This window comes from Manis javanica, chromosome 7, assembly GCF_040802235.1.
Source record: "Manis javanica isolate MJ-LG chromosome 7, MJ_LKY, whole genome shotgun sequence".
NCBI classification, from domain to species: Eukaryota; Metazoa; Chordata; class Mammalia; order Pholidota; family Manidae; genus Manis; species Manis javanica.
In genome coordinates, this window is record NC_133162.1 from 33,868,448 (window position 1) to 33,881,575 (window position 13,128).

The 13,128-nt window shown below is 52.5% G+C and overlaps 2 protein-coding genes across 7 annotated transcripts in view; both read right to left on the reverse strand.

Moving 5' to 3' along the window:
• Positions 1-314: 314 nt before the first annotated feature.
• On the reverse strand, positions 315-9,746 carry CYP26C1 (cytochrome P450 family 26 subfamily C member 1). The gene is made up of 6 exons (XM_037015802.2): positions 9,006-9,746; positions 8,246-8,470; positions 7,480-7,755; positions 5,976-6,131; positions 3,741-4,070; positions 315-1,729 (listed from the first exon to the last, which is right to left on the reverse strand). Exons 1-6 carry the CDS (start codon positions 9,207-9,209, stop codon positions 1,352-1,354), a joined length of 1,569 nt encoding a protein of 522 aa, XP_036871697.1. The 5' UTR covers positions 9,210-9,746; the 3' UTR covers positions 315-1,351.
• Positions 9,747-10,975: 1,229 nt separating this feature from the next.
• EXOC6 (exocyst complex component 6) overlaps positions 10,976-13,128 on the reverse strand; it is a 278,392-nt gene continuing 276,239 nt past the window's right edge. For all 6 annotated transcript variants that reach the window (XM_073240691.1, XM_073240690.1, XM_037015771.2 and 3 more), the window contains one exon: positions 10,976-12,193. In XM_073240691.1, the coding sequence (XP_073096792.1) occupies positions 12,061-12,193 (133 nt within the window). In that variant the 3' untranslated portion in view covers positions 10,976-12,060. The remainder of the gene's footprint in view (positions 12,194-13,128) is intronic.

The window sequence follows — 13,128 nt, forward strand, 5'->3', positions numbered from 1 at the left end:
ATGGGTGGCACCTTGCAGAGGGCTGTTGGGAATGATGACACTGGAGGCTCTTGGCTTTTGATTTAAGCCCTGGTGGGAACCTCTGTGCTGGAAAGGTCCAGAAGGATTCCTTAAACCAACCTGGGGATCACTATGAAAGAATAAAAGGGCAGAGCCCTACATGGTGGCACAAGCCCAAAGGGTAAAGAGGGGAGTAAGTGGAAAAGAGCACTGGCCAAGGAGTCCAGAAGCCCTTTGCTGGCTCCTCAGGGAAGTTCATCTCAGTTTCTCCTCTGTAACAGAGGAGGTGGAGGTAGTAAACAGTAGGTCCCTGCAGTCAGCTACCACAGAGATGATTTGCAGCCCAGATCTCAGTGCTGTGCTCAGGAGGAAAGTCTCAGTAGCCTGGGCAGCAGAAAGCCCCAACTCCTGGCCCCTCTCTGGGCATTACTCTGGGGTGGGTCTTTCTTGGGCCACCCCCACACCTTTCCACCAGAGAGCAGCTGCCCAGCTAAGTCCTAGCCTCTTCATTCAACTGCTGCCAGGAAACTTTATTTCTTGACCTTCCTGTTCTTGGTGCAAATACCAAACCTCTCTGATTACGTCTCAGTCTCCCATGAAAATAATCCAGCCTTTGAGACATCTCCGTGTGGCTATTCTACCTGTATAAGTAGGAAGACTGAACGCATTCTTGAAATAAATTTTTCTTATTTAATAAGTTGCCAGCAGAATCCGGTGATGTGGAGCGTTTAGAGCTCTGGGAGGCGCTCATAGTTCTGAGTTCCCCCGCGATGGCAGAGTGGCCACGTGCAGCAAGCAGAGGCCAGCTGCCCGGGGCCTTCCGTTGGGTACCTTATTGGTGTCTTCCCAAGGCCCAAAGCCAGGCCAGGGACGCACTCCCGGCATCCCCGCTTCCTCACAGGGTTGCAGGTCCAGACGCGTTTGCCGGATCTCTGGCACCGTCCAATCCTCCCTTGGGAATCCTCCCATGGCAATCTTCCCCGCGGCGCCTCTATCCATGCACTCTCCCGGGCTTGGTGCGGGAAGGCGAGGCCCCATAATTCCTACTGGAGATCTGTCCCCTCAACCCCTGCTTTGAGATCCTGGGAAGGCCTTGAGAGACTTGGCCCATGACCTTCCCTTCCTCAGGACGCGGAGCGCAGGAGGCACCTTCCCACAAGTCTGGGCGCTTCTCCCGCACGGTGGCAGGGTGACTTGCGCTCCTTGTCCCCGAGTCCGGCACGCAGCCGCATTCGGCAGACTGTTGAACGAGTGAGTGAGCAAGAGCCGGAACCAGCACTGGGAAACCGCAGAGGGGCGGCGCTGCGAGTGCGTCGTTGCCACTGGCCAAGTCCTGACCCGCTGCAGAGGGTCAGAGGCGTAGCCCATCTCGCACTGCAGAAGGCGCAAGCGGATGGAAAAAGAGTCGAAGCCCGTCCACCGGGTGCACGATGGGCACGGTCTGCATGGCGGGGAAGACAGGCGTGGCCAGTTCCCAGCGCGCCGTGCGCACTAGCTCCACCGCGAGCAGCTGGAGCACTGCCTGCGCCAGCTCCTGGCCGAGGCAGCTGCGCGCTCCTCCGCCGAACGGGATGTAATGGAAACGGCCGGAGGCGCGCCGCGCATCCTCGCCCGGCGCGTGGAAGCGCTCGGGGTCGAAGCCCTCAGGCGGGCTGCGGTACACTGCGGCCGTCTCGTGCGTGTCCCGGATGCTATACATCACGCTCCAGCCCTTAGGGATCTGGTAGCCCTGTGGGAGGGAGGAGACCTGTCTGACCACAAGGCACTTGGAAACCCGACCTGAACCGACCCTCCACCCCGGGGTCATCCAACAAGCTTCTGAAAACCTTCAGGAAAGCGCGTCTAACCCAGAAGCTAGGGCACAGCTCTAGGTTCCAGTCCCAGCTCCTTCTCTGGGGAGCTATTTGACCTTGAACTAGATATTCAATCTCTCTGAACCTCGGTTTCTTAATTGATAAAATGAGAAAAGTGCCTATTTTGTTGTGAGGATAAAATAACGGGTCTGGCATATTTATTAGTGGTCAGTGAATATGTTCTATTATTATTTGTATTTCAGTGTCATGATTTTGCTTTCCCTTATCTTCTGACATTAGATCTGGAGACCTAAATTCTAGTCCTGTGCCTACTAGCAGCCTGAACCAGAACAACATAAGTAACAGGGACCCCCATTTCTTTATGGTCAGCAAAATTATAAAACTCCTCTTTGCTTCTCTATCCTCCCCATTCGTCAGCTGTACAATAATGTGCAGGTCTGGTAGCCACACTTTAAGAAGGTGCACATGAGAATTAAACTGGGGAGTCTTAAAAATGTTGGAAGATAGTTTTCCTGTTCCCTCTGCCCACCTCCAGTTTTTTCAACTATTCCACATTTTGATGAGTCTTCCAGCACCTGACTGTCCTGCTTCCTTTGCCTCAACAGGCCTCAGGGTATCTACTTGGAGGGTCTCTACAGGCGGGCAGATCTTGAAGTCATCAAGGAGCTTTCTCTCCTCTCTGAGCGTCAGTTTCCCAGCGGTAAACTGGAGGATGGTTAAGACCCCAGCCCTCTGCCCTCCCTGGTGGACTTGTGCTCCTTTCTCTGTTTCCCTAAGGTCTTGTAGGGCACCCAGCACCTGCAGAATGAAGTCTGAATTTCAAGAGGCAGCATCCAAGATATTTCTATACACCTCACTAATCCATCCACCTTTGGGTTGTCCCCTCTCTGTAGTGTGCTGTCCCCATCCTAACCCTTCATTGCTTCAGCTCAGATGCCAGTCCCCAAAATGTTTTGGTGTCATTCAGCATTAGAGATCACTTTCTTCCTTACACCATAGTTTGGGATGAAGCAGTTGACGCTGGCCCCCTTTCTCTCCATGATGATTTCTTCTGGAACAGAATCCCAGTCCTTAATAGCCCTCAAACCCTGGTGTGCAATGCACAATGGATGTTCACTGTTTAAAAGTCATGGAAGGAGGTGCCCACTCCCTGCCTGGAGCCTCACAGCCACTGAGCTGGGACAGAAGGAGAGTATAGCCACAGCCATTCAGACCAGCACCCCCAGTCTGATGATGCTAGGTGCTCCAATGCCTGATGCCGTTACTGTACCCACAGTCCCGGCCACATCTGGAGTGTCAGAGCTGGAAGAGACCAAGACAGTGTACTTTCAAAGAGTAAACTGAGGCCCAGAGTGAGGAGGGTATTGTCCAATGTCATACAGAGATGGAGCCAGGCCTAAACCTTAACCTTCTTGCCCAGCCCAAGCCAATCTGATTAGAGCATTGAGAGTCACCTGTATCATGGCCCCGGTTCCCTGGGATCCAATCTTAGCCTAGGCTCTGGATAGGTAAAGGCAATTGGCTCCTTCATCTTGTGAAGGAGACAGAGGGGTGAAGTATGGGACAGTGTGGGGTTCTCTTTGTTCCCCAGCCAGGACACTGGCGAAGAGGGGGGTACTGCGTGGAGAAAAGTGTTTTTTTACTCTAAAACCCGTTTCTAATTGAGTTGATCAACCCGCACCTCACCTCTGACAAAAGCTTAAGTGCACCGCGTCCCTAACCATGTTGGCTGACCAGGCGCTAGGCTCTGCGACCCTCAACCGTGGATCTGCGTAAATGGAATAGAGCTCAGCCCATTTTACAGGCGGGAAAGCAGAGGCTCTGAGAGGAAAGGACACCTCGCCGTCCTAGTCCCCCGCTCTCCGCCCGCCGGGGCACCGCGGCAGGCGGCAGGAAGCCGGCGGCGGGCGGGCACGGCGCACTTACGTCGAGCTCAAAGGTGCGCAGCGCTGTGCGATAGCCCCCGGACACCGGCGGCAGGAGGCGCAGCACCTCCTTGACCACGCAGTCGACGTAGTGCAGACGGCCCAGAGCCGCCAGGCTGAGGTCCGGCTCGCAGTCGCAGTCGGCCGGGGGCCCCGCGCCGCCCGCCGCGGCCCCCGCCGCGCAGCCGCACGCGCGCCCCAGCCCCTGCGCAGCCAGCTCGTGCCGAATCTTGGCGACTGCCGCGGGGTGCTGCAGCAGCAGGAGGACGAGGGACGTGCTAGCACTGGCCGTGGTGAAGAAGGCGGCGAAGAGAAGCTCCACAGCTGACTCCTGCAAGACAGCCGGGCTGCGCTGAGTCAGCCTGCGCGACCCTGGCCTCAAGGCCCACGGCCGAGAACCGCTGCGCAAAGGCCAGAGAGCCGGTGTGCGTTACTGGCTACGTGCGCGGGTTCCGGGGTCAACTGAATCCCCAATCTGCCACTTGGGAAAGCCACACATAGCAAAGGACAAACCCAGGATCTATCCACTGGCCTTGGGAGGGTTCCCAGGGATAATGCTAGGATTTTATTCTGTGCGCTCTTTGTGCTAACGTGTATTAACTCATTCGATTGTCATCCCAACCCTGTGAGACACAATTACCACACCTCCAAGAGGGGCTCAAAGCCCCTACAGCTGGTAGTCCCAGCAGCTGGCTCACGAGTCAGTGCTTGCAACCACCTGATGCAGCCTGAGCCCCAGCTGGGCGTCCTACAGCGATTCCCTGCCTTGCAATATTGGAAGGCACCTGCAGGGGCAGTCCCAGCCTCGCCCCCAGGCAGGCAGCAGCACCTCCCCCCACTTAGTAGAGTGGTCCCAACAAGTGACTGAACCTCTTCCTGGTCTGCACTGCCCAGGAAGGACAGGGGAAGGGCCTGTTTGTTCACCCTCCAGTCCCCAGCACTCACTGCCTACCTCTGCCCTAACTCCACATGTGAATTCCTTCCTGGCAGCACCCACCGTTTGCGTTTATACACTGACTGGTGTGAGCGGAGGATGAATACCCATCCCTGCACCTCAAGGGCAGGGGTTTGTGTTCTGTTCATTGCTGTATCTCAGTGCCAGCATGGAGCCTGACACCAAATAGGTGCATTATATTTGTGGAGTGAGTGAACTGGTCCATGGCCTGCCCTGGACAAGATAGGTAGCTGGGACAGAGACCGTGGGGCCCCAACATCCTCCCTGGTCAGGTCTAGTCTGCCTGGCCTGCCCCAGAGGCCCAGACCAGAACTGAAGATTCCTGGCCAGTGGGTCTCTTCCTGAGAAACTGGAGAGTGTTGTCACCCTCTCCCCAGCCCTGTCAAGGCAGAGAGACCATCTGCTCCTTTCCACATGGCTCCCCTTCACAGCCTGTAACTATTCCTGTCTGTGGGCTCTCCCAGCACTCATGAGCCCAGCGCTCATCTGCTTCTAACCACCTTGACTCTTCCAGAACTCACCACCCAGGAGTCAGAGATTATTAGCCCCATTGTCCTGAAAAAGAAAAGAAACTAAGGCTGAGTCCCACCCTTTCTGGTGGAAAGTGGAAAATTGAGGCCCAGAGAAAAGATGGGAGCTGCTTTTATAAAGGTCGAGGTGTTTCCATTTCTAACTTTCCCCTGCCCCCCAACCTCTCCATTCCTTTTTAGCTCCTCAACCAGGTCCCATCCTTACCTCCATTGCATGTGCTCTATGCATACATGAGGAGGGTTCTATTACTCTGGGAGATCCCGCAGTAGCAAAACCAGCAGGTAGAGGTGCCAGGTGCCAAGGTGGCTCATGGAATGAGAGTGTCAATTTTAGGACAAAGAGGGGAGCTTTCAGGGAGGGTGTAAAGTTTGACCCTGAGCCTTTAGGGTTCGTAGTAAAAGGAGTAAGGGAGGCTTCATAGGCAGGGGGACAGCAAAGGCAAAAAGCATGGAGTGCCAGAAAAGGGGAAGAGGGCAGCAGAGCTGTCGGTGGCCAGAACCTGTAAGGAAGGGCCTAGAATTCATGCCTTCTACGCTTCCACTGAAAGGCAGGGTGACTGGCCCAAGGCCACAGAGCTAGTGGGTATGGCTGAGCACAACTGGAACTCAGGTCTCCTCTTTCTCTTCACCCTGAGGAATGCCTGTGGCTTAAAGTGGGGCCAAACATTATGTGCTCCAGGGATGTAGCACGTGTGTAGAGACCTGCTAGAAATGCAAAAGGGGGAAAAAAGAGAAACCTCCCACCACCTACCTTCAGCTCCTGAACTGAAAGCTCATGGCCCAGCTCCCTGGTGTTATGAATAATCAGGTCAAGGGCATCATGTGGCTCTGTAGCCTTGTCTTCCTGAAGCTTCTCTGCAATGGCCTCTTCCAGGAGCTGATGCAGCTGGTCCCGTGCCCGGATGCCCTGATGTGCATGCAAGGAGACAGCAGAACTGGGGCAGGAAGACTAAGGGAGCCATGCCTGCACACTTACCCCAGAAACAGGGCTCTCTGGTTCTGCGGAGATCTTTGCATTAAGTTTCCCAGGTTAGCCCCTGCATGCACATAGGGGCTTAATAAATGCTTGGGAATTTGTCCACTATCCCTACACATCTTTCTCTCTTGATTATCACAATCTCCCTTCCAGGCAAGGCAAACAGTTACTGTCATCTAGAGGGAAGGATGCTGAAGCTCAGAGAGGTCAAATGATTGTCCAGAGTCACACAGTTGTCAGTGCCCATGCCTGGCACAGAACCCAGTCCAGGTGGGGTCAGTTAATTGCCCTTTCCCTGCAAGAGGATCAGGCAGGGGCTGTAGGGCACTAATGCAGAGAAGGGACACCCCGAACCCAGAAAAGCTCTGGTTTAGAGTATGCTATTGGATGTTCTAAGCATTAGTCTCTGTAAGGGAGTAGGCAAGAGGACTGTAGTAGTTCAGGCAGGCACAGCAAAGCTTGGGTTTTGCAGAGGGGACTGGGTTCGAATCCTGCTTCTGGCCCTGTTAGCTGTGTGACCTTGCCTAAGTCATTTAACCTCTCTGTGCTTGTTTCTCCATCAACAAAATGAGAAACTAATACACTTTGCAGGCCAAAAGGATTAAATCAGAAAATGTATCCAAGACGATCAGCCTGTAGTATGCCCCCTCTATACATAACTTATTTTTATTCAGGTAACTGAAAACCAGGGCAACAGCACAGTGAAAAGCCCCAGCTCAAGGAGAAAGGAAGGGCAAATGGGGCCTTCTACTGCTCTCTGGGCCCTGCCCATCGCTCTGAAGTCTGAAGAGGTCCTGCGGTTCTCTGATCCGGAAACTAGTGGGACCAGGGAGCCAGCCGGCATCCACCCCTCTACGGCCCAGCCTGGCGCTCGGCTGGGCCGGGACGCGTCTGCCGCCCTAGTGCTCCCATCGTTCCTGCCATCAGGCTTCCAAAGAGGCATCGGAGCCCCGGCCAGAAGGCGCCGCTCTGGGGTGGGGCTGGGCTCGCTGGCCCGGCGCCCGCCACCGAAACCCCAAATAGGTAAGCCGGCCGCTACGGCGGCCAGAGCGCGTCCTATCAGGGCGGCCCAGAGAGGGTGTGTGGCCTGCCCCGGGTCACACAGTGAGTCAGGACGGAGGTCAGATCCAACACCCACTGCCACATCACGCCACCTCCCCACTCTGGGCCGTGCCTCTATCTTCCAGCAGTGGTGACGAGTGGGGTGCGCCCAGGTCTGGTAGCCTCCCACCTATGCCAGGGAGCCCCAAGAGGAAAATCTGTAGCAGGGCGGTAGTACCTTGCGCAGGCCGCTGAAGGGTACATCCAGGGGCAGCGAGAAGAGATTGTCCACGAACTGCTCGAAGGTCCGGGCCAGCTCCGCGCACTGCGCGTCGTTCAGCCGTAGCCCCAGTAGGATGCGCGCGGCCATGCGAAAGGTGAGGGCTTTGGCGGCCTCGTAGACAGTGACAGGCCCGCGGCTAGCGCACCAGGAGCGCACCTCGCGCCGCAGCGCCCCCTGTAGGTGGGGAACGTAGCGCTCCAGCGCCGCGCGGCTAAACACTCGTGCTAGGACCTGTGGTGAGCGCCCGGGGTCAGCCCCGGCCACCGTCCGGCCTCCTCTGCTGGGTGATTACAGAGGAGCCAGAAAGCCAATTTCGGTGCCCTCTTCTTCTAAGCGGCCCAGACCCAAACGTGTTGGTTTTTGCTCTCACCATTCCCTCTAGTTCTGCTCTGATGTACACAGTCCCTTCCTATCCATCCAAGCTCCAGCCGCCACCTGCGTCAGGAAGTTATCCCTGACCCCTCTCCATGTTTGAGCTTTCAGCGCTTCTGGTATCAGAATCATAAAATCAGAGATGAAAAGACCTTTAAATCGCAGTCCTGGTTTTATAAACGGATGCGGGAGAAGGTAAGGGATTGGTTCAAAGCCACCCACTCGTTATCTAGGGGTCCCGGCCAGGTTTACAGTGTATCCCTAACACCTAGCCCCGGCCCGGCCCACTGCAAGTACTTGGGAACCACGGTTTGACATCTCGACAGCCGCTTCTCTGGTTTTGGCTCACCTTGCGCCGCTGCCGATGCGGCTCGCCAACCGCGCCAAGCAGTGTGTGCGAGCCAAGTAGGATGTGCGCACTCTGCGGCCACTGGCTGCGCACAAGGCGGTGCTCGCCCAGCAGGATTGTGCGCACGTTCTCGGCGCCGCTCACGCGGATCACCGGCCTGCCGAGCAGGTGCGTCTTGAACACTGTCCCGTAGCGCTCCCGGCGGGAGCTGTGGAAACGCGAGCCCTGTGAGCAAGGCAACGGGAAGAGCTCTTGACCGGGGCTGCTGGGCCTCGGCTGGGAATCTGGCCCAGGCCTCCCAAATGCCCCTTGATAACAATTCCCTGCTCCAGGCTGGCGCGTTACTCTTTAAGAGTCTCAAATGTCCTCACGATTACTCTATGGGGACGTGGATGTTCCTGGTCCCTTTGGTGACGTTAAGAAAGTGAAGCTCAGAATGGGGACGCGAGTGCCTGAAAGCTCATGAATGAGACGCGCCCCCGACTCCTGATTCTATGCTCGCAGGACACAGGGTGACATGCTTCTCAGACTTCTTGGGAGAACCCCTCTGTTCACCCCCGCGCTGTGTCGGGACGTGTTAAGAACTCCGGGGACATTTTGTTCCTTCAAGGGAGCAGCTGGGCAAAGGCGAGGGCTGTGTATGTTGTGGGCGACAGGAAGACTGGCTACGAGCCGTGGAAGCATTGAGAGCGAGGAGGGTCTAGTGGGAGCCAGGGGAAAAGGGGTCATTTTGGGGTGTGGGTATCTATGGACTACTCACCTGCACCAACCAGTGCAGCGTTTCGCCGAAAAAGGGCCAGCCCATGGAGCCCTTGGGCAGGGGCAGGGCGGAGGCCCGGTCCCGGCTCAACGTCCAGCGGAGGGTCCAGAGGTGCTGAGCCAGGCTGAGCAGCAGGCCGGCGCCGAGGAGAGCGCTGCCCACAGCCCCCAGCACCGACAGGCAGCTTAGCTCCCAGAGGAACATGGCGAACCTGCGGGGCCAGGCCGCTCCAAGCGCAGGGGTCGCCGGCACCGCGCGGTGCTCACCGGTTCTGTCTGGACAGGGCTTGGACACTTGGGGGCCAAAGCCGAGATTTATAACCTTGGACAACGACTTCGCTCTAAAAGTCGTGGAAGGCCGCAGCGACCACGCGCCCTTAGGTTACGTCCCTTCCTCAAGGCTGAGGCGCTCAGGACATTCCTCGGAGTCCGATGGCTTCCGGGCCAAAATGCCAGTCCCTTTTGCCGGGGTGCCGACAGCCTCGGGACCGTTCCAGCCGGGCATCCGCGGGCACCTCCCACCTCCTCCCGGAGTCAGCACTCCTTTGTAGAAGCAGCGAGGGAGGTCAAAGAAAGGAACAACTAACTCACCGGTGCGGCCAACTTGGGCTTCAATCACTGGGACTGGAGACCCCCTCCGTTAGGTCCCCGTCCCACCTCTCTCCCCTCCAGTCTTTTAACCCTTTCTGCCCACCCTGGACACATTTATATAGATATAGGCTCCCTCCCTACGGACTGCTCGCTAGGCGCACGACGTGACGTGTCTATGCATATTTAAAGCGCTCCGCGCTGAGTATTGATTGGAGGCGGTGGGCAGCGGAGCTCGCCGAGGGGCGAGGAGTAGGGAGTGGCAGCCGCTGTTGCGCTTCTTCTGGGCTGGGGCCCGCGCCCCGCGCAGCAACTCGGACGGTCCCTGAGGTTTCGCGCCAGAATGTCCCATCTTCAAGCAGAAGCCCGGCAGGTGGGCGAACCGGGCGCCCCGAGCTAACACGGGCTCTCTCTGGGACCCTCACCCTCAAGCCCTTAGGCGTTCCTTCCCCTCTCGGGCATGCCAAGGTTAAAGGGCTGGGGTTCTCTCCCCTGCTTTGTTTCTCTTTCAGGAAAACTGCGGTCTTCGATGCCAGCCTTGGCATCGCAAGTGCCTACAAGGGATAGCCTGTAAGGGGTTGAGGTTCTCCGACATCCCCAACCCCTCTCCGGTCTCTGCTCTACTACTTCGAGAACCCTTCAAAAGATGCTAGAGTCATTGTTGCTCAAAGATTCAGAGACGCCTTAAGCCCATGAGAAGCAGATACCCCGGGGGACTTTCGGGTCTCAAGGACCGAATTCTCCCCACCCCACGCTCCGGAACCCCACCCTCACCCCACCCCGCCCCCGCCGCCCCAGTCAGTCTACACTGCTTTTCCGGCTAGTCTTCTCCGGATTTATGTGCCCCATCCGAGAGCTCCAAATGCCCCAGGACTTGAGCGTCCCTGTCCCTACGCCGCAACCCGAGGGGTGACGGTGGGGGTGGAGGTTGGGTGGCGGGAACGGGTATGTTAGGGTGCTCGGATCACTGAGAAGCGTAAAGTGAACTCAAGCCCATCACAGCTGGGGATCCACAGTAGTCTGCTTCAAACAGAGCAACGGCAGCGTCTCTCCGAATTCGGGGACGCCTCAGCCAAAGCCGGGGAGACATCTCCAGTGCCCGGCAGGGCTGGGTAAGGCACGCTAGAGGCAGCTGCATTCCAGTCTTCAGTGAGCTAGCTGCTCACCACTCCTCTCGTAACTTCCAGATTTTACTGTGCCTTAAGAATAACCATGTTTTCCATGTAATACTTTCAAAACGTGAAATACTTTAAGAGATGATCAAGAAAATAGAAAATAAATCCGTTATTTTCTTTTGCTTTGGTGACACTCCCATTCCAATAACTTTCTGAAGGAAGCTGTTTTAAATCAGGAAGATCTGAATAGATGCAACAGTAACGCATGTTTAACAACTTGCTCAACCTTTTTAATATTCATCACATAATCAAGAAATGTACATATAATTCTTTATACATACTTTACAGAGTTAAGTTTCATACAGGCATAAACCTTGAAAATGCAAAAGGAGTATTCAGCATAAATACAATGAAGAGAAAGTAAGGATCAGATTGACAGTTTTAACCATTTGGACCATGGTAATTTACACAAAGGAAAATGTACATTCGTTTTAGGTTCATTTGGTTTGGCTTGTTTCCAAAGTCCTCAGTGGTACTGGGACAAGGTTCTGGGATCTGCTATTTGAAGCAAGTAACCTGACCCCTGTGTTAACTTCTGTGTATGGGAACATATGTGCTGGAGCACAAGCTACGTTAGGCCCACTTAGTTTCTGTCCTCTCTTATAATTTCAACCAAACCAAACCAAATAAATCCTAAAACGGGGTCAGCTACAAACAATGGAGTTAAAAATATTAATCCTGCCGAACAGAAACAACATTGTATCTTTAGAGATTCCAAACACCCTTTCTTCATATTCAGGATGAGAACAAATAATTCACATCCCTAATAAGTAAAATCAAAATTGATTTCCCGGAGCTTTGAAGATGTATCTATTCCCCACTCAGAATAAACAGTATTAGAAAATTTAATGTATTTAAATCACATTGAGGTGAAAATAAAAGCTGAAATTTAGAAAATGACAGTGAAATACTTTCATGTTAGACATTGCATTCCAAACCCAGATACTGATGAAAGAACAGAGATCATTCAAGTCTGAACAGAAAAAACTACATGTAGAGGCATAAGTTTTCTAATGTATTTACAATCAGTTTCATAAACAATTTTTTACCTGATAAATGTAATACAATTTTGCCTTTTCCCCTAAAAGCGAAAAAAGTTAATGCCATGTTTTCCATATATAAAATAGTATTCATTTAAAAATCCATACAAATGATATTATTTCCTGTTTGAGGTCTCACCCGTGTCTTTTCTCTATTGTAGTCTTGAATTTTGCAAGCAAATTACTGTATCGTGCCTGTTAGAGAGCAATGTTGAGTCAGATTTGGTGTCACTGAATGTAAGCGATATGACGTCTATGTGTGTTGCAACATGCCATTCACCAAACTTCTTAGCTGTTTTACGACTGTCTCTATCAGCTTCTGTTTATCTCGATCATTCTTCCTGAACTGAGCAAATATATTGTTCTTTTTGCTAGTATCCTTCATCCTGGGAATATAGGTTAATGAAGAAGCTTGGTAAAAGGAAATTCAAAACTATGCTGTCACAAGTAAAATATCTTAGCATGCTTTAAATTTTCTAGCACTAATCCTATGCTTGAGAAATATACATAAAAGAAAATAGGTACTAATAAAATCACAGAGTTAACAGCCACACACAAAAAAATAGCAGATTTTACATTCTATATGAACTGGAATTTTTTGCATTAGTATGTAAATCTAAAGTATGTTAAGATTTCTGATATACTTTTTTCTAATACCATTCCATAAAGTATGCTAAAATACATACCCTTTATGGACTCTGCAAATCACATTCATAGCAAGACAAGGTGAGAGGAAAAATAACATTAGAAAATTTTAAGCAGCGATTTTTTTTTTGCCTCAGTGGTATTTCATGGCTTTATAAAATATATTACATTTACATTCATTTTAAACAGCTCCTTTTGTCCTCTCAAATCAAATAGACCACAGATATTTTGAAATGTGGGAAAATAATATACACTTTTAATTCAGAAATTGAAAAATTTAATAGTGATATTTAAAATTACATGGATTGAAAAGAAAATCTGCCACATTATGAGAGAGAAAAGTAACACCTAACTTGTATTATTTTAAACTGGACAACATGTACCAGTAAATGTCCTGTTACTTCACTTTTTACTATATTGTTTTTCAAAACATGTATTTTCTATGTGCAAAGAATCAAAGTCCATTATGGTAGGATTTAGATAGCACTGGTGGCAAACATTCCGATTCCTATCCACGTTTTACCTCCTCTCCTGTGTTACAGTATTTTTTAAAAAATGGTTTTAAAATTCTCACTTATCTCCAGTAAACAAATTTCTGTGGCAAGTTAAGTATGCTATTGAGGATATGATGGGGAAAATGTTTTGTTCATATCAACATAAACAGCAATCTCATATA

Coding starts and splice junctions, on each gene's coding strand:
- CYP26C1 (XM_037015802.2), bottom strand. CDS start 9,209: ATGTTCCTCTGGGAGCTAAGCTGCCTGTCGGTGCTGGGGGCTGTGGGC. Junction 7,756..8,245: donor CGCATCGGCAGCGGCGCAAG/GTGAGCCAAAAC, acceptor CGCTCACCACAG/GTCCTAGCACGAGTGTTTAG. Junction 1,730..3,740: donor TGCGCACCTTTGAGCTCGAC/GTAAGTGCGCCG, acceptor TCCCTCCCACAG/GGCTACCAGATCCCTAAGGG.